This window comes from Lathyrus oleraceus, chromosome 1, assembly GCF_024323335.1.
Source record: "Lathyrus oleraceus cultivar Zhongwan6 chromosome 1, CAAS_Psat_ZW6_1.0, whole genome shotgun sequence".
NCBI lineage: Eukaryota > Viridiplantae > Streptophyta > Magnoliopsida > Fabales > Fabaceae > Lathyrus > Lathyrus oleraceus.
In genome coordinates, this window is record NC_066579.1 from 13,018,401 (window position 1) to 13,040,512 (window position 22,112).

The window sequence follows — 22,112 nt, forward strand, 5'->3', positions numbered from 1 at the left end:
GCAGGACTCAAGGTTCTGGACAAAGGATACACAACTGCATATCATGTCAAAAAGATAATCAGAAGTTTTCCAAAGAAAAGGATACCTATGGTTACTGCTTTAAATTTATCCAAGGATCTGAACAACATAAGCCTGGAAGAACTCATCAGCTCTCTCTAGAGTCATGAGATAGAGCTAGAGGAAGACGAACCTCAAAAGAAAAGAAAATCAGTGGCTCTAAAGTCCAAATCAGAAAGAAGAAAGCCAGAAAGGAACAAAGCCTTTCAAGCTGAAGAAGAAGATGATGATGACTCTGAAAAGGAAGATTCGGACGATGAAGAAGAGTTATCTCTTTTATCCAGAAGAGTCAAATAACTCTAGAGAAAAGGGAATAACAACTTCAGAAGACCCAGACAGAAGGGAGATCGTTCTGAGTCAACTTCAAGAGGCAGACCAAACAAAGAGGTGACCTGCTATGAATGTAAATAACCAGGACACTACAGAAACGAATGTCCAAAGCTCAAGAAAGAGAGTTCCAGAAAAGAAGGATTCAAGAAAAACTCTTTCAAAACTAAGAAGAGGCTCATGGCAACATGGGATGACTCTGAATCTGACGCTTCAGAATCTGACTCTGAAGAGGAACAAGCAAATGTTGCATTCATGGCTACCGCATCTGGAAGTTCATCCAAAAAGGATTCTGACTCTGAAGAGGAATTTTCTGATTTCTCTCGCTCTGATCTGGAAGCCTGTTTATCAGAATCTCTAAGCTCTTATCAGAAGCTTTGATAGAAATTCAAGATCCTAAAAAGGGTCCATGAAGAAACTGTTGAAGAGTGTGATAAGCTTGAGAAAGAAGTTTCTGAACTTAAAGGAAACAATTTTGTCCTTGAAAAAGAAAATGAATTTTCAACCAAAAAATGTTTAAAACTTGAAGAAACTCTTTCCAAAGCATCACCAACTTCTGACACCATCATATATAAATATGAAAAAGCTTTTCAGAAATTTATGAAAAATGGGCTTGAAAGAAGCAAAATGGCTTCTATGATTTATGGTGTTAGTCACAATAAGAAAAGAGGAATTGGATATGACTCTGATGAAGATGAGCAAATACCTTCTGCAGAAGACAACCCTAAATCTCCTTTTTCTTATCATTACACACATACACAAACATAAAGACTTAATAATGCCAGAAAACCCAAAGTTTCCAGAAACTCTGGGAGAACTAATCATAAAGGACCCAAAAGATTATGGGTACCAAAAGATAAAATAGTATATGTTGCAGATATCTTATGAAGCAGAGTTAAAACACCAATCATGGTACCTGGACTCTGGATGCTCGCGACACATGACGGGAAGAAAGCATACATTCCAAAGCTTAAGACTTAAAGACGCTGGCTTCGTAGGCTTTGAAGGAAATCAGAAAGGAATAAGCATAGGATCTGGAATGGTTGGTAATGGATTTCTTCCCTTTATTTTTAATGTCATTTACGTAGAAGTATTAATGCATAACTTGTTATCCATAAGTCAATTAAGTGATAACAGTTATGATATAATGTTCAATCAAAAAACGTGCAAAGCTATTAATCAGAAAAATGCACGGTCATTTTCACTGGTAAGAGGAAGAACAACATTAACAAAATTAAGCTTTCAGATCTAAAAGATCAAAATTTAAAATATTTAATGTCTGTAAATGAAGAGCAATGGGTGTGGCATAGACGCTTGGATCACATTAGCATGAGAAGGATTTCTCAGCTAAATAAACTTGAGTTAGTTAAAGGCATATCTAAGTTGAAGTTTTCTTTAGATGCTCTTTGTGAGGCATGTCAGAAGGGAAAATTTTCTAAAACAACTTTCAAAAATAAAAATGTTGTTTCTACCTCCAAGCCTTTGGAACTTCTACAGATTGACTTATTTGGACCTGTTAAGACAACGTCAGTTAATGATAAGAAGTATGGACTTGTCATTGTTAATGATTATAGTCGTTGGACATGGGTAAAATTCCTCAGACACAAGAATGACTCACATTCTGTGTTCACTAGTTTCTGCTCAAAAGTGTAAAATGAATTTGACTCTAAAATCATCTAAGTCAGAAGTGATCATGGTGGCGAATTTGAAAACAAACTTTTTGAAGATCTTTTTTATTCAAATGGAATATCCCATGATTTATCCTGTCCTAGAACTCCATAACAAAATGAAGTTGTAGAAAGGAAGAATATGACTCTCCAAGAAATGGCCAGAACCATGATCAATGAAACAAATGTAGCCAAGCACTTCTGGGATGAAGCTGTGAATATAGCGTGTTATATTCATAATAGAATCTCTATTAGACCTACTCTGGAGAAGACTCCTTATGAACTGTGTAAGGGAAGAAAACACAACATTTCATTTTTTCCTCCCTTTGGATGTTCTTGTTTTATCTTAAATACTAAAGATAATTTGAACAAGTTTGACTCTAAAGCATAAAAATGTATTATGTTTGGATACTCAAAACACTCTAAAGGCTATAGAGTAAACAATAGATAATCACTAATTGTTGAAGAATTAATACATGTCAGATTTGATGATAAGCTTGACCCTAAGAAGTCAAAGTTAGTTGAGAATTTTGCAGAATTGGAGATAACATTTGCAGGTTCTGATGAAAAGACTAAAGAATCTGAAGAAGCAAAAAAGGGAACGTCAGAAGCACCTGAAGTCACAGTCAATTAGAAATGATCAAGAAATAGACAAAAAAAATTGAAGAAGTGATTCTGGGGAACAAAAATGACCATGTCAGAACAAGATCAACATTCAAAGGTTCTGAAGAAACACTTCTGCGACTAGTATCTCTGATATAGCCAACATCTTGTAAAGAAGTACTTCAAGACAAAGAATGGATTCTGGCAATGGAAGACGAACTTGATCAATTTGCAAAGAATGATGTCTGAGATCTTGTACCAAAACCCAAGGTAACCCACGTGATTGGAACCAAATGGGTGTACAGAAACAAACTCAATGAAAAGGGTGCAGTGGTCAGAAACAAAGCATGACTGGTGGCACAAGGTTATAGTTAACAAGAAGGTATTGACTACAATGAAACATTTGCTCCAGTCGCTAGGTTAGAATCTATCCATCTACTTGTAACTTTTGTTGTAAATTACTCCATCAAACTATATCAGATGGATGTCAAAAGTGCATTTCTGAATGGATATATTTCTGAAGAGGTGTATGTTCATCGGCCTCCTGGTTTTGAAAACTCAAAATGTCCAGAACATGTTTTTAAACTGAAAAAATCTCTTTATGGTCTGAAACAAGCTCCCGGAGCTTGGTATGAAAGACTAAGTTCTTTTCTTCTGGAAAATGATTTTATCAAAGGAAAAGTCGATTCCACTCTCTTCTATAAAAACATCAGAAATGACCTTATGATCTGTCAGATATATGTTGATGACATAATTTTTGGTTCTGCTAACCCCTATGTATGTCAAGAATTTTCTGTGCCAGATTCCAGTCAGATCCAAAGGAATCTCACTTAACTGTTGTTAAGAGAATCCTAAAGTATCTGAAAGGAACACCTAACTTGGGCCTGATGTATAAGAAAACATCAGAGTATAGTCTTTCTAGGTATTGTGATACAGATTACGCTGGAGATAGATTGGAACGTAAAAGCACATCTGGGAACTGTCAGTTTCTGGGAGGAAACCTCATCTCATGGGCTAGCAAAAGACAATCAATCATTGCACTCTCAATTGCAGAAGTAGAATACATCTCAGCTTCACTATGCAATACCCATATGCTCTAGATGAAAAATTAGCTTGAGGACTTTCAGATATATGAGAGTAACATCCCTATCTTTTGTTACAAAATTGTTGCCATATGTTTAAGTAAGAACCCTATTTTACATTCCATAGCGAAGCAAATAGAAACTAAACATCATTTTATCAGAGGTTATGTTTAGAAAGGGGTAATGAGTTTAAAATTCATATATATTGACCATCAATATGTTGATATCTTCAAAAAAACTCTTAACTAAAGATAGATTCTCCTTCATTCTGAAACATTTAAACATGGAAGATTGCCCAGAATGATTCTGAACTCATGTTTCTCTTCTGATCTATCAAAATAGGCTCCGACTTAATCATTGTTGGTCATCTGGTTCTGGTTCTGATACTTCTACCAGTTAGAAGTTATCTGGATTAGAATCCCTCTAAATCAGAAAGCCTTTAGTATTCTTGATGTCAGAAACATCAACATGTGGTTTCTCAAACGTGTGGCCTTGGATCTTCTAGACAACTGTCTAGATCAGAACTCAAGAAACAAACCGTTGAGATTTCCTCGAGCAGTGTGCATATTTTTTAGACTAGACAACCATCATTAGCTGCAATTAATTCTCCCAAGCGTGTCAGCTTAGGTTTTTGAACTAATTATTTTTGGTGTTTCCTATTCTCCTTTAACGTTGTCGTTTTGCATGCTAAATGTTGTGTATATATACTTTTCACATTTCTCACTCTCACATTTTTCACTCACAAACCTACACAAACCCACGTGTGCTCAAATTCTCTACAAGTTCTTTGACATTCTTCAACCTTCATCAATAACAGCAATCTTCATCTTCTCCAAATGGACTCTCAACAATAACAGGTCTACAACTATTCTCAACAAATGGAAGCAACTGAACAATATACTGAAGCCCCACAACGAATAACTACTTAAACTGCTACAACCTCAATAACAGCTTACAAGGAACCACATGTTCTTAATTGTCCCCCTCACATTAACCTTGCAATGCCATTTGAAAAGTTCGAAGTTCTTTGTGAATATCTAGTGGACTGTGAAAACTTAAAGCGTAATGGCATTGATCTCACTGCAAAACTTGAGAAACAAGGCTGGGGAAATTACTTCCAGAGGCTCTACGGTCCTGTCTACACCTTCCTCGTTAAGGAATTCTGGAGATTTGCAGACTCCGACGACCATTGTATTGTTTCCTACGTCCTGGGAGTCAAAATGGTCATGATAGAAAAGTCCATAGTCAAGCTTCTGGACATGGAGAAAATTGGGGGCAGAAGGATCTATAATACCAACCCTATGCAAAAATACATTTCTCATGAGATAGTCCCCATAATTTTCAAACAGAATCCAGAAGGGAAAACCTCCAAGAACAGGGAACTTCACCAGAATCTGAGGGTCTGGTTGAAGATTATTCTAGGCACCATCCACCACTGTCCAGCTTCAAACTCATATGACTACATCAATACGGATCAGAAATGTATCATGTATTGCCTCCATAAGGGATGGAAGTTGAATATGCCCTCCTTTCTATTCAAGTATCTGAGGGGTTCAGTCATGGATACAAGAAATCACATAAAGCCCAGAAACTACATACCTCTGGGAAGGCTCATCTCTGACGTCCTGATAGAGAGTGGGATGGTGGACCATCTTATCTCCATCAACATGACAGAAGAGAAAGCACGCCAGGAAGCTGAAGAAAAGGCAAGAGTGGAAGCTGAAGAGCATGCGAGAAAGGAAGCCGAAGAAAAAGTGGTTGTTGAGGTTGTTGCTGCTGTTGAAGCTAAAGCTAAGGTTGACACTGAAGAAGTAGCACGCATTGCTGCAGAGGAAGCTACTAAGTCTAATGAAGTTGCTCTGACTCGAGGTGAGTCATCGACATCTGACATCGCTCCATTGGTGCTCTAGACTCTAGAAGAACTTCAGAAGGAACAATAACTTGTGTGAGCCAAACTCAACAAGCAAGATTTAGTTAACTTCAGCATTCAGAATCTTCTCACCCAACTACTTCAGAGGATGCCTCCTCCTCCAAACCTTTAGGCACCCTGGGTTTTCTGTTTTGTGTTTTCCTTTAAGTGTTTTGGCCTCTATGGTTTTTCTTCTCTGTACTTCTCTTAGATTATCTTAATAAAATTTTGTTTTGCACTACATGTTATTCTCTGTTATATTTTTTTTTAGTTTGACAAAAAGAGGGAGAAATAAATAAACAGCCTTCTGATGAAATAAATATTTGACTCTCACAATGCACTGCTTATATCCTAAAACTCTAAATATATTGCACAGTCTAAGTTTTCTTACAGGAAGTATCAAAATAAATATTTGAGAAACAAGTTAAGTAACATAAGAGGCTCTGGTAAGAAACTTTAAAGTCTCTAAGTATCATATTTAGGGGGAGCTTGTTAATATCAGGGGGAGTCATACTATATCTGACTCTGAATTTATTTTCCTCTAAATATTGTGAAGTATCATTGTTTCATCAACAGTCTAAAATTTTGTCATCATCAAAAAGGGGGAGATTGTTAGAACAAGATTTTGGTTCTGCAATTTATCTCTAAGTTTTGATGATAACAAAGAGTGAAACTTAGTATCCTAATAAATTTTTCTAAGTGTGCAGGACTCTAACAAAAAATGAATCTGATGAAACCACATCTAACACCACACAAATTCCAGAACAGCTGACTCAGAGTTAAAGATATCTTATCCCACGCTAAAGACAAGCATGTCTAAAAGAATCACTCACAGAATTTATCATCTGAAGACTCTGGAAAATCTGCATCTGAAGATCCCACATATGAAAACCTTGAGGATCCTTACATCAGAAGACCCTCTAATTAAAGATTAGTCAAAGAACTTCTGAAGAAGACACAGCAGACAACTATTTAAAGAATACAAGGTCTGAGAAAAGAATCTGAACTCCGCGCACTCTGAATCACGCCCAACAAATCATAATCAATAACTTAACGAAGAAGTATTCCAAGTATGGTATGAATCTCTATATGGATAATATTGAATACTCTCCAAAACTTCTATGGAAAGGACAATAAAATTAATGTCATTAAGTCTCATAATTAGCAAGATATCATCATTAATGCTTTATTCAACGGTATCATCTCCAAGCACTATAAAGAGACCCAACTATCATCATACCAAGACACGAAGTTATCACACAAGAATTATGCACATCAAGATTAAGTCATATACTAAATTATTGTTTTAAGTCATCACACATGAGTTATTGCTATAAGTGTGATCATTAATCATTGTTTTTTTGTATTCATATTGCTTATCTAGAAGCACCAAATACATTCTTGTAATTCTAAAATAGTTGTTGTAAATTCCTCAAGTGACCTGTGAAGTCTATAGACTTGAGAGGGCTAAGAGATCGTTGTACTCTTAGACATTTGTTATAATCTTTCTAGACTATTGGATTAAGTCCATATTGAAGGTGAAATCACCTTGACCGGATGGACTGGAGTAGCTTTGATTTTCAAGTGAACTAGGATAAACTTCTGTGTTGTTTATTATTATCTTTGTGTGTGTAGCGTTGCTAAAAGTTTTTATTATCCGTGAAAATAATTCAAATCCCCTTTCTTGTTTTTCTCTGCCTTCACTTAGACCATTCTCAAACATCATGTTGTCTCTGCACCTCCTGCTATGACACGTAGAGAGATGGATGACATGTTTGATGATTATCATAATCATCTGGTACCGGAGGAGGCACAGAGTATCATAGCTGAGAGAGATTAGAACTACGTCGATGGGTACATCAGGTGGTTCTTCAGAGTGTCACAACCATATATGGTGTAGGCTGCTCCAGAAGATCCACCGAGGTCAGCTAATCAGGAGATACTATAGGAGTAGTAGGCACATTTAGATCATGATCATGATGTCTTGCCTAGATGTCATTGCATAGTGGAAATTGAGCAGACATGAATTGACAGAGGTATATTCCCTGATTGGTATTATATGAGACAGGTCCTAGATGCCATCATGACGGAGGCACGAGAGGCATTGATGTACAGGAGACTGCGCCGGAGGACGGGGATATTGAATGTCGAGGAGCCCGAGGAGTCGGAGGAGCCAGAGGAGCCAGAGGAGATGGAGTCCGACATTTGCAGTAGTGCAGTAGTATATAATAGCTATACTTTGAATTTATTATGGATTGTATTTTATTTTCACTTCATTCTACTTTATCGTGTATTTCGACTTTATTTATATATGTCATTTTTTGACCATTTGAATTTATATATGTCATTTTTCATATCAATTGTATGGTTTAAATCTCATCACATAGGAGGATTCTTAACATTTATAAATCATCACTTCCAGTTGCGTAAACCATAAAATAAGCATAACATGCACTGTTCTGATAGGGTACGGAGATGCATCTTCGTAAACCCTAAACGAAAATACATCTTCAGAACAATAAACGTGTAAAATGACTTTTAGAATGGGATACATGGTGTATGTTTTAAGAGGGTGTTTTGAATTTTTTGAATTTTTTAGAGGGTGTTTTTCCATCCCATAGGATGGGATAAAAAAATTCCGTATATTTTTGGTTTGGTGGAACATGTGGAATGAATGGGCATCATGTTATTGGGTTTTGGTAGGCGCGGAGCGTTGAATCCTAGTTCTTTGGCTGGCACGGAACATCTTTGAACTTGATTTTCACCTGCACATGAGGATACAAATTAATTCAACTTTGTTCTTTGAGGAAGAACTCAATGATTACTTGGATGGATGCATAGAAAACTTGACCAAAATAGCACTCAATCCTTGAAACACCTACCCATTGGTAACTTTATTTTTCAACATGCATATGTATCTTTATATCCTCTAAAAGGATAGCATAAATGAATGCCATATTTAACTAGGCATGAGACAGAAAGATTGGTGTTGAATGAAGCTATTGAAGTTATGAAGAAAGCTGCACCTCTGGTGATCTTTTAATTAAAACAATTAGTATTTGAATTGATATTTTTTTTAAGTTTAAAATGATAGATGGAGAAAGTTTCGCTTCTCAATGATGCAGTTTCTCATATTGATGAGTTGTTCTTATTGGTTATAGTAGTAATTATGTGCTAAATCTCAACAAATTCTGGTTTCTGGATATACATTAGTATTAGCTCTAAATTTTAAAAAGAAAATATTCTTTTACTATATATAGTTTAGAACTAGTTAACAAATAAATGCTATTTATTGTGGATTTTTATCGTTGTTGTTCACTGTTTTCCTGCTTTTAATTAACTACTTTCATGTATAAGCATTTATTTGAGTGTTGGTTAATTATTTTCTTACAGTGACTGAGCCGTCTTTACAAAATTTAGAAGTTATATTGCTTTTAGGAGTTTTTTCCCTCATGATCCATGTTTTTAATAATTGCTTTGTTATTATGCGTGGTTATCTTCCATTTATCCTTTATAATTTTTTTTTAACCAAGACTTTGTCATTTTCATTTTTAACACACTTCATTTTTTGATCCAAATCTCGTATTTTTCTCTTCCCTTAATAAGTTTATATATCGATTTTTCTCTCTTCTTGATTTCAAAGATAGATATAATTCGTCACAAACTTGAGTTCTTATTTTACATTGATTTTTCTCCCTTCTTGATTCCAAAGATTGATATAATTCGTCAAAAACCTATATATAGATTTTTCTCCCCCCAAATTTCAACATTTTTACACCTAGATTGTTTTTTAAAACAATTATTTTTTACTCTAACTTTACTTTAAACACTTTCATTCCACAACTACGATCTTTTACCCCTAAATCCAAAACGTCATGATTCTCCCACCATCTCTGACTACTTCTCTATCTCTTAAGTCATCTTATTTCACGTATCATTTGCATTTTCATGTGATTCTTCAAACCCTACCTCCAAAATCTTATGTTAAAAACTTCTTTATTTTTCACACTCCCATGTGACTTCTTCTCTCAATTGTACTCTTGATTCTTATATTCATAACCAATACTCTATGTCAAACCTACTCCTGAAATAACTATATTTAAAAACATATCACCCCACTCTTATATGTGATAAAATATAGAAAGTTCAAAAACGTCCAAATACTCCCCGAGATCATCAAAACAAACAAACAAAAATTTAAGGCAATGTTACCTTTATAAAAACATCATTTAATTTTATTTCTTCAACTATGTATTAACTTTATTTATTTGTTTTAGGAGATTTTTCTAGAAAGTAAGCAGACTCTTAATGAAAAAAAAATGTAACTTATCTTACAATAAAATATTTGAAGTTTTAATTATTTTTAAACAATACATCATCTCTACAACAAGCATTTCGTTTTCAGAGTGTTACATCTTAATATAAATTAAAATAAACATTTCAAAAAATGAAAGTAAATAAGACCACTTTTAGAAAGACTTATTCTATGAAATCAAATAGGCATGAATTCATCCTATCACAAACGAGCTTAACACTAAATGTCATACAAAATAATCAGAATTTATAATCATCCTAATACAATTATTTCACAGGGGGTAATCATCAAAAACATGGATCATGAGGGAAAATAGACCTTACATTACAAGTCTCACTCTAATATATATTATAACACTTACCTTCTATGATACAGTTCTTTCCCAAATGTCCATAAATTGAGGAAATGACATGAGTCCTTCCAATCAAATTGAATTTGTTTTCAAGTCCTTACAACATGTAAAATTCCTCTATGAGAGAGTTACATTGACGGCTAAGGAGTCTATGACCAGAAATATTTCAGAATAATAACTACTCCATGTTCATACATGGTTTTCCTGTGCGTGCCTTTTGCTGTCTCTCTCAGTATGGCTTAGCCTGCTGACCTTACTCCGATCGTCAACATAATCAGAACGATTATTGTGGTGAGATCCAGGGCCATAATTATGTCGCTGTTTCCCCTCCGCCACTCTATCAGGTGAGCTTCCTGCTTTCCTCTTGCGGTGGTTTGACTTGGGTGACGAAAGACCTATGCTGACGTCTTCAAAAGCTGACACCTCACCTTCTTCCACTGCAGTTGGATCTGGTTCGCGCGATGGAAAACTCTTTACTCCATGAGGTTGCTCGTCTGCATGATCTTGTTGTCTCACATGTGTGTTTTCATAGTCTGATCTATCTGCTGAGAGCTTAGACCAGTTCTGCCTTCTATCTTGTTTACTCTTCTCACTCTGAGGAGCTAATTCTATTCCATCTTCCAGTTCCTTCTCAATGAGATCATCATCATCCATGATATCTGTTTTTTTGGTTATATGACCAGCTGCTTTCCTTCGTTTTTCTAATGCAGCCTTTACCTTGTCTCTATCGATCTTTTTTATGGCTTCTTGAGGAGGCCTGTTGATTATACTATCCCTGTGATCTGAGTTTCTGCTGTTATGTTTATCTCTCAATTCAGCATGCTCTTTAGTTTCAGTTCTATGAAAATTGTTTTCTAGCTCTTTCTCACCGTTATCAGATCGAGATCTCACTGCATCTTGAGCTTGCTGAATGTTTTCCTTATAAGGAAGAGGTTCCTGCTCAGGTTGTTGATTAACTTTGACATCATCTTCCACTCGGTGCTTCACTTCTACAGCCCCGTAATCACTGCTTCTACCAGGATTTGAGATGGGGCGGCCAACCTGATTAGAGCCAGATGAATCAAATATGGTCTTAGAAGATGAAGGCTTTGACGTTTCAGGTCTAAAACTTGTGCCTCCAGTCTGGGAATTACAGTTTGCAGCTGCAGTTTCATCATTACTAGTTGGCGCTTTTACAGAGGTTCGGTTGGAAGCCGCACCTCCTGGAGTTCCTTCGGCGTCATTGGAAGGCGGCATTCGATTTTGTTCATACAGCTCAAGCATTTGGTTACTTACTTCTGCAAAAAGTAGGTAAACATTGGGTGTTGCATTGAAATAAAAAAAGTATAAATAACTTTGATACCCGATGCTGACATAACTCTAATAATCTACTCTAATACTAGAATATACTAAAGATATCACCACACTCCAAAAAGAGGGAAATATGAAACAGGAATTAGAAGACAGAAAAAAATAAATGATGATGATGATGAGTTGGTACTTTTGTTTCTTATTTCTTTATACCACTAATATCGAAAAAAAAGACACCAACCCTCCAATTGGCGTGGGGTGACATCAAACTCTTGCCACCAGACCTTCTCCCCATCTGATGGGAGCTTCACCTTTAGAAACTTGGCAGCAAGGAATATAGCTCCAGCTGCAATGTGATGGGGCTTAAATTGCAAGCAAAGAGATGTCCGAAGTCTGCGCATGTCACACCCTAATTTCAGGAAAGGAAATTCACAAGGCCATCATTGGCCATAACAAAAATGGTGTAAACATCATACGATTCATACCCATCATTTACGAAATTCCAAGCAACTTGAGCAAGGGCATTTTGAGCAACTTTAAATTTCTTTATTGCCTCAACAAGAGGTTTATAAGGATGGTGCACATTAAAATCAAAACCAAGAGTTGCAAGAACAACCCTCTCTGCAAGTAGAATTAACTCCTTCTGCTGCTCATACACTTCCTGTTCCATTTTTGCATGTCCAAAAAATTGCATGAGAAAAATTTACATTACAGGAGGTACGAAGATGTAAACTTCAAAAGAAATTTGATTTTGAAAGAAATTAACTTTCGGTTATAAAAACAATAAATCCAGATAAATTTCCTTTGCTATTTTTGCAAGATAAAAATATTAATTACATGAGAAAAATTAATATATCTTGAGGTAGGAAGAAAAATAAAAAATAAAAAATAATTTTGAAATTCGCTGTAGGTTAAACAAAAACAAATTAAAAATAAAAATAAAAATAAAAAGATTAAACTCAATCTAGATATAACTTGTAAATCATTTTTGGCCTGCACAAGCCTCCTGGCAACAGAGACAAATATATTACAGGACAGAGATGTAAACATTTCCACTACAATGGATATTAGGTGGAAGTTAATCATGAAAAATGATATTTACCACAGCACCTAAATCAAACAACTGGACAACAAACAGTATCAACAGACAGGTATCGTTCAACACGGTAGAGATCGCTTGATAATAGAAACGGAGGTGTTAATAGGAGGGAAGGGAGCAGTTCGAAAAATCAGCTAGTCAAGATAAAGTTGTCGATATCGGGGAGTAGCTCAACTCGTTTAAGCCAAGGGTTGAAGGATTTTAAGGAAGAAAAGGACTCAGGTCAATCCCATTCATCCATATTGGATTTCAAAAACAAACCGCATTCCCCTCTGAACCGGTCCTAAATCCAATTTCAAAACAGTCGTCCAAAATTTGATTTCCAATTCAGTTCCATCAATCCTCCCACTACCTCAAAAACGGATCATGTTTTTCTCGTTCATCTTGTACCCTATTCATCTTGTACCCTATTCGTTGGAACTATACACCCCAGAGTCCTTCATCATCCAAATGAAGAAATCAGAAAATTCATCCTTGTTTCAGCCCATCACTAGTTGTACTCTTCCATCCTCCACTCCATTCCCCCATCCCCCTCACCAGTGAATATTTGTACGCCACACTGCTGCCACAGACCACACGGACTAGAATTCCTTGGCCTCGCATACACCTACCTTCAGTAGGGGTGTGAAAAAAACTGGTTTAGTAGAACAATTTAAAAAATGCGGTGAACCAATTTAAAAAGCCTAAACTATTTCAAAGAAAACTGACCCATAACCAAATTGATAAAAATAATAAAAAACGTTCCATTTTGGAAAACTGGTTACCCATTAAAAGAAAACGTTCCATTTTCGTCTCTTTCGTTTCCGTGCATTCATTTTTCTTTATTCTTCCGTCTTTCTTCTACTCTGGTTCAAACTTCCTCTTTTATCTTGATTTTTTAGATTTCATCTTCTCACAACTATTTTCCCCATTTATTTTCATTTTCTCATGCTTCACAATTTTTTGAATGGAAAAGTATTTTGTTGATCTAGATCTACAATCAATATCGTTAAAGTAGCAAATCTTAGATCTATATTCTTTAAAACCAAATTAAAACACCTCTCAACACTTTTTGTCTTTTCTATTCTCCTCAAACTCTCTTCATCCTATATATAAACCAATTCGATTTTTGCCATATTCAGATAAATCAATTTTCTAGATCTGTGAGTTTAGCTTCTTGTTAAGAAAATAGCAAAACTTGATTTCTATTTCTTCTAATAAATATTGTTTTCAAGCACGAAATTTTAATGGTGTTTTTTCAAGTGATAAGTTTTTGTAATTGTAAAAAACATGATTTCTTACTTTTATATAAATCGGTAGATTTTAAAATCATATAATAAAATAAACCTGAACTTTTGAAACATCCGGCATGTAAAGCGGTTGTAAACTGGTTCCGAACCAGTTTGATACCGGCTCACAATTTTCAAACCGACTTTTTTAAATATGGCTTGGTTTGATGCTGGTTCACAATTAAATGGGTTGGTTTACATGATGTTGTTAACCGTGCACACCCCAAACCTCCAGAATATGGTGCAACTCCCACTTCACCGACCACAACATCAAGGATCTTTCGAGTTGGTTTTTGGAGGGTTTTTAGAAGGAAAGGCTTTGAAGGGTTACGTCTATATCTTGATGTCTTTGATATTTTAAAATAGTTTAAAAACAATATGATATTATATGCTAATATATTATATTGTTTTTTTAATTTTTTTATAAATTTCAAATATATATCAAAATAAAAAGACGTAGTCTTCTTCCCTCCAAAAACCAACTCACAAACAGACCCCGAGAGTCCTCTGCGCCAAGATATGGCCAGAGCTTCTCTAACTCCAGCCTCTTACTGGAAAGTTTGCTGCAAAACAAACAAGGAGGAACGCTATGTGTGCTACTGCTGAATTTGGGGTTGCAAAATCTAAGGTGTGGGAATGGGAGAATGAATCTGGAGTGAAAAAAATCTTGACCGTGAATGAGATTCAAATTAGAATTAGAGTTTTAAATTTTGACTTCGGAGTGCAATGGATAGTAGTGCAATTCAGCAAGAATAGTAGAACTAGGGGAACAGAGAGTAGCAATAGAGACTAAAAATCAGACAACCAAGTTCGGATATGGACCTCAACTTCACCTGTCAGGTTAAAAAAATCAGATAATCCAACTATCGTTAAAAAAGGAAATGGGCTAAAATATTTTTTTATTGGCAAATTGCTGATTTTTTTTTTAAAATGATTTGATATGGTTGTGATCAAGGCCTCGTAACTGTTTGATTTGTTCATTCCTACATATTAGTTAGGAGCAGATAGTGAAGTTTGTTAGTTACCTAGGCGGCGTAACAGTTGGAAAAATCAGGAAAGAGAAAAGAGATTTGGAAAATTATACAGCCTCCATTCTCTTTTATAAGCAACTTTTACTTTTTAGATTCATTAAATAATCGATGCATCTAGTCTATATCTAATCCAAATACATCATTTATTCAATGAACCTAATAAGTAAAATTTGCTTATAGAAGAGAATGGAGGGAGTATAGCTTGTGTGAGAGAGGAAACCCTTTGTGAAGGAGAAACCCTGGGATGAGAACTATCATCTTGAACAATCAGCTACTGAGTCAAGTATTGAAACTTGGAAACATAAATAGAACTTCTAAAGAAGGTTGCCTGCAAACACAGCATTCATCTCTATGAAGTCAAGAAGAATGTGGCCGTAGTAGACAACATCAAACAACTTGCATAAGGACACGAAAGGAGAATATATGCTAAGAAACCTGGGACAGACGGGGGGTTCTTCTGCCCAACCATAAGAAAGTTGAAAAACAGGAAGGAGATGGTAGCGCCAGCACAAATAGTAACAAGGAGTACCAAAAATGGGCAAAGGGAAATATCTTCTAGGCTGGATTGCTTGAGATTTAAACTTTTCAGGTGCAGACAATTAAACGGGCACATTAGTTCTTCTCAGGCAGGGGTCAGCTAAATTGACATGATAAAAGAGCAGAGGAAACAGATGAGTGCAACAGACAAGTGGTCGAGGATGGAAAAACTATCTAGAGATGTTAAGGACTAACGATGCAAATAATAAATCAAACAGTAAAGAAGCAATGGAATAAGACTACTATTTACGCAAAAGATAAATCAAACAGTAAAGAAGCAATGGAATAAGACTACTATTTACGTAAATGAGGATTTAGAGGAAACGAATTCCTACTCCCACATAACTCTTCTGATCATGTGAGCCCAATTTCCCTCATGATTTCCAATTTTATTCTTTAACTGCCTGTGCAGCATTTCACGCATTACCTCACTTCATTCTTCGCCCACTCTCCCTTTTTCTCTCTTGGTGTACTGTACACCTAGAACCACATGACAATTGCTGAACCAAATCCTCATGTGGGCTGATCACCTCAGCTTGGGCTCTATCAAGAGTCAAGTGATGAAGCATGGTGGGGAGATGACCAATGAAAAACCCCAACTTTCTACCTTGAAGTGAAGATGGATTTTCAAAGGGGGCGGCATTAGGATAGTAGGCAAAGAAACAAAAATAACCACTGATTGAAAAAGACAACACTTGAGATTGTAATTAGAATATGCACATGGAAAACAAATTATGAAGTCGTTTAAATCCAGACTATTAACTGCAGTGGTTACAATTCTGTACTTTAACCTCTAAAGTAACCCCTCATTTAGAGGAGCCCAGTCCTTATCACATTTACTATTCATAGATTCACCCTATTACTTTCTATCTTTCTTCCTATTATTCAATTCTTAATCGTGGGTTTGTAACATTGGGACATATTAAGTTGCATACCTTCTGTTTGATTCTCTGAACTGCTGTCGGATCTTTCTTATTAATAATTTCGTATGAAACAAGTATCACATCTTTCAATGGGCGGGGAGTTTCTTCAACCTTGCCAGCAAGAAACATGCACACTGTTGCAATGGTCTGCAAAACATTGTAAGAATTAATTATTACCATGTTAACTTAATATTTCACTCTGCATATAATTGACTATGCATCTTGTGAAAATAAAAAGATGACTATGCATTCAGACATAGAGCGGAAGTACATGTCCATGGTCTCAAATAATTGCTGAAAAAAATAGGAAAGCCTAACAGATAGAAGATAAAGATGACAGAAGGTCCATATGTTTGCTAAGTAAAGAAAAAGGAATACAATACAAACAAAAACAAGAAATATCGGCTGTAGAATTTTGTTCAAAACAATATAACAAAGACATAAAACAATAAGTGTACATAGCACAGCAAAAACTCAAACAAATGACAAGAGTATGAAGTAGGTTGATGGCCGACATAGAACAATTCTACAAATGCAATTTATGTTTAGCTAACAATAATCATATTTTAAGGAAAGTCATTAAACTGGATTCATAAGTTATTTCTAACCTGATATGCTACGAGGTACAAGCTTATAAAACAAATAAGCATCAATCCATTGGTTTAACATGAAAATAATTTATAATCATCATCACCCAAGATGCACAAAATATTAAGACGCGCACAAATACTAATATCTTTGAATCTTATACAAACCAGGGAATAAAATCAATCATACCACCATAGTATGTACATAGTTTTGATACACAAATAGCTAAATAATTCACATCAAACTTCAATGATTAGTGCCTACAGATACCAAGATGATGGAAGTAGTAGAAAAATATCAAACAAAATATGATATTGTTATTTCATCAGCAGAATAATTTGCAGTAATCCAACTCGTGAAGCTCACTGATCTCATGAGTTTGAGTTGTCACCGGAATCCTACTCTAATCAACCAAACCACATTGTGATTTTATGAGCACGGGATCAGTAAATTGCACAATGTTAACAATTGTGCTCAGATCCATAAGGTCGGGTAGGACAGTGATTAGCTCACTAGGTCTAGGTTAAAACCAACAGTTAATTGGATGACTGAAGAAAGAAAATATGATATTCTCATAGTAATGTCCCTCAACAATGTAGCATTATGCTTCTAATGTGATAATTTTCAGAAATTGCAATAAAATAAAGATCAAACATTGAAGTTCAAATATAAGTCCAACACCAATATAAAAACAAGCTAAACATTAACCAAAAAACGGGCTGATTGCCACAACTTCTATGTTCAACTGCTAGCAACAAAACTACCCATAGATAGGCTAACTCTTCGCCAGTATTATGCCAATCACTGCATACCATACACCCTTCCATTTCACAGTAACCTACAAAATACACGGCTTCTACCGAATGGAATTATCATAACAAAATACCCAACAATCTATATTAATTATACAGCCAAAAACAGATGTGCATAAATTTATTCACACTTCAATCAGATAACAATTAACCCCGTAAAATGTGTGAATTTGAATAACAAAATACAGACTCACCCTCCTGTCATTCTTTGCATGGGACTGCCGCAGAAAGAATCTATGGCAAAATATTATTGCTGTTGCAATAGTTACTTGAGGTCTGCATAGATTTAAATCAGTACCAACATCAGGATAAATAGTAACTTTGTCGCCATTTATCAGTAATTTTAATAAGATAAGAAACAAACCTTTCCATAAATTTCTAGAAATATAATCTATAGACACGTTAACTCATTACAATAATCCTAATGAGCTCCAATGAAGAAACAAATCACATATAAAATAATCTTACCGTAAGTACAATGTTAAAAATAATTTGCAGATAAAATACAGAGAAACCAAGAATACTTGCAATGATGCACATGTCTTACTTAAATGGAACATAAAATAAAAAGGAGTTATTGCAGTTAAGATAGTTGTCTAAGGCTACCAATAAAACTCACACTTTAAGTCTCATGCCTAAATCTTGCAGAAATGTACAGTATGATTTGCGTAGGTATGTTTCTTTCTTCAAATCTATGCCGTCTCCTTGGGATGGTGAATTTTCTTCAATCTCCTTCCTAGAAAAATACCATCTTGATCCATCCTCTGGCTTCTCTTCAGAGTATCTTTGAGAACCAACTTGATGTGCTCCTTGTTGAGAGGCATCACCAAGCAACAATCCAGCCATGAACAGAAAGCTGGTTTTGAAATATATTTATACAAATTTCACAATGCAATGATCACGACTCTAATATCCAACGGTTCCCTGTCCAATAAGTATACTTATGAGAAACAAATAATAAATACACAAATCACTAATTTGCAAGATACATAAAATAACTCCCAATTATGTTACAATTTATTCTTTATTTTAATCTAGATATAAATAATTGAATGTGCACTCAGTGTTGTTGATGACGGATGGCGGTCCATGGCAGAGAAACAAAATCCCGCCATACCAGCCGCTTTGCAGCGCCGCTATAGTGAATTCTGGCGGAAAAATGCACAATATCGGTCGTTATTTACCATTGCGGCAAGCCCAAAAACCCACCATGTATATCCGCCATAGCGGCCACGGTGCCGCAATTAGATAACACTGTGCACTACGTGTTTAGAAAAATGAAACTCCTGAATAGGCACTTATTTAATGAGCACTAATTAGGGATGGCAAACAGCAAACCCGACCCGTTTAGGCCCGCCCTGCAAAAGCCGGTAAAAAAAGTGTGGGGCGGTGTGGTCATGGTAGAGGGTGCGGGCCTAAAACCTTGGTCCGCCCCAAAAAAAAGAAAAAAGAGGGCGAGCCCTGCGCCTAAAAACCTAAAAGTTACTAAAATTCATATTAATGTCCACGTCGGCAAAAGTTTGCAAAAAAAACAGGATAGACATAATAGAGGGTGCAGGCCTAAAATCTAGGTCCGTCCCCCGTGAAGAAATGCGGGCAAAAGTTATTCCCACCATTGAAGAGCTTACAGGATTAAACATCACAAGATCTGAATAAGTTCTTTTAACAATGCTTATGAAATACGCTCAAAACTGCTAGTGAACATATCATAATCTATTTACATTAGCTCTTCCATTTTCCAAACACTTGCGCAGATGATTATAGAATACATCCAAATAAGCTCTTTGAATGGTCCTCGTGGCTATAATATGATACTTATAATGTCAACCAATCTCACATTTGGCCAATTTATTCTCACAAAAAAATTGGTACAAATAACATTTATTTTCTTATAACACTATCATTCACTAATATATGAACATGTATACAACAAGGAACTTCACATCAATACCAACAATTCATATTCCTTAATAAACCTTATCAAACTATTGTTCCATCATAGGCCACTCTTACATTACCAATCATATAAATAAAAAATTAAAACACAAACAAAATTTCAGTCCATAGCAATATATAAAACTAAACATGAATAAATAAAGTGAAAGCAAACACTAGTTTATTTATCAAAATTAAAAAATTAAAAGAAAAATAACTTAATAAGCTGAAAATTACAGGAGCAAAAGGCGTTTAAACCATGGCCACCGATGAATATTGGGAACTTAATAGTTACCTGTAGCAAAAAGCGAAACTGAAGTTCAGTTTCAGTGCACGAGGAAAAATCGATGAGAGCGATTCTTCGCAACCAGTGCGAACACGAAACCAAAATCAGTGAACAAGCTGCGATGCCATAAAGCGAAGAGATAAAGAGAGAGGTTGGGTCACGGTGTGTGGGTTTGGGCAGAGAAACGAAGAAGGAAGAGGAGAATTGGGATAATTTGGTGAATTTTGGAATTAGGGTTTAGAGTGGTGTTGAAGAGAGAAGATACAGACTCGGCCGTATCACCGACCATGTATCTTGATATTTTTTTTGTCTCCGCTTAACCCTTTTCAAATTAAATTAAATTTTAAAAAAAAATTGTCAAAGAATAAAGAATAAAGTTTAACTTTTATTTTATTTTACAAAGCTAAAATAAAAGGTGAAAAGGAAAAACAAATAGACTAAACTCTTAAAAGAATGTTCATGTTACATCATGAGAATGAAAATGAATAATCTTCTAAGGTTGAAGATTAAATATGGAGGTTTTGGTTTGGAAAAACGTTAAGTTTGACTCAAAAGATGGTATATTGATTCCTTTTGTTCAGAGGGTATGAGTGATTTTGAATTGATCATTCTCTTGTAGTAATTTATTGATGTCTTGAATCAAAATAACATATATGTGGTATTTGTTGATGGGGTTCCAATTAAGGTGATACAAAAAGAAGAATTTGTATACTAACTGAGTCGATGAAGCTCCATCTCCTTCACAGTAAAAAGTCTTTGATGGATGGCATAGAATTCCTTCTAAAAAATATCAAGTGTTCCTTTGACGTAGTCTAAAAAGTCTTTCTACCAAGCATCAGAGGAACTGCAAATGGTTCTGCCATAAATGGCGCAAGGTAGAAGTACTAACCAAACTTTCTTCAACATTAATGATAGTGTACGAGGGACTGAGAGAGTTCCATTTGACAAGTCTCTCATCTTAGTGCATGTGATGAGTTTTATTAAATCAATAGATGAATGGGTCATCGTGTTGTGAGTAGTCAGGAAAAGGTGATATAGTATAATGTTTTCTTGGGTGATACAAGTAGAATTTTAATTCCTTTAGGCCCATTATATTCTTATAGCAAAAAAGATTGTAGCGAACTTATAACATGTCATTTTTAGCCAATTGTTATCATCTTGGGTTGTGAAAAAACAAAATTAAAAAATGAGGTTCAACCATAGGTTTTTGGAGTCAATACAATCTCTCACACAATGAATGAAAGTCCCATCCTCCCAAACACAATGAATGCACAAAGCCAATTTGGTCATATTACGATGATGCAATATAGAAAGAGTAAGGATCGAGTTATGGTAGGTGATACAAAACAAGAACTTAATATTTTCTAGGATGAGGAGCTTTCAAATCCCAGATAAAGAATGATGAGAAGTTAAGTTATGATTAGTGGTACTTTATTTATTATTAAGATGCCACGGATAGACACTTTTGGTGGTATGATCGGACATACAAAAATGTATATGGTGTTGTGTTGAAGGTAAAATCTTTGTTGTTGACCATTTTAAGAACCTTTGGAAGAAGTTGAGTGTACAAAAGGTTGATAAGAAGTAACATGGTAGAGAAAATGTCTTTAACATTTAGGGGGATCGTGAAAATGAGCATAAGGAACAATAGAAGCAAAAGGACCAAAAGAGGTCATATGACTGAACCGAAAGGAAGAAGATCAAGATTGAGCTCTCCATTCAAAATCAACTTTGAACATATTCTTAGCTTTGATAATGTAATTCCAAATGGGTGATCATGCACTGACATAGTGAGAGATAATGCATGCACCTAACACATACTTATTATAAAATATGTTAACATAGAGCTCGTTAGGAGATTAAAGCATAACCTAAATGAGTTTTCCAATAAAAGAAATATTGTCGTCCATGACTGAACAAATTCTAAGGCCATCAATGGTTTTGGAACAAACAGTTGTATACCAACCTATTAAGTTAATGTATGTGTTGTTATTCAATGGTGACATAGATTCTTTGAGGAAGTCAAATATT

At 35.3% G+C, this 22,112-nt stretch overlaps 1 protein-coding gene across 1 annotated transcript; it reads right to left on the minus strand.

Annotated features, from left to right (window-relative positions):
• Positions 1-10,152: 10,152 nt before the first annotated feature.
• On the minus strand, positions 10,153-20,399 carry LOC127128660 (cyclin-T1-5). Its single transcript, XM_051058059.1, has 7 exons — positions 20,091-20,399; positions 18,480-18,784; positions 18,055-18,136; positions 16,473-16,607; positions 12,088-12,263; positions 11,844-11,995; positions 10,153-11,589 (listed from the first exon to the last, which is right to left on the minus strand). Exons 2-7 carry the CDS (start codon positions 18,704-18,706, stop codon positions 10,502-10,504), a joined length of 1,860 nt encoding a protein of 619 aa, XP_050914016.1. The 5' UTR covers positions 18,707-18,784; positions 20,091-20,399; the 3' UTR covers positions 10,153-10,501.
• Positions 20,400-22,112: the final 1,713 nt, after the last annotated feature.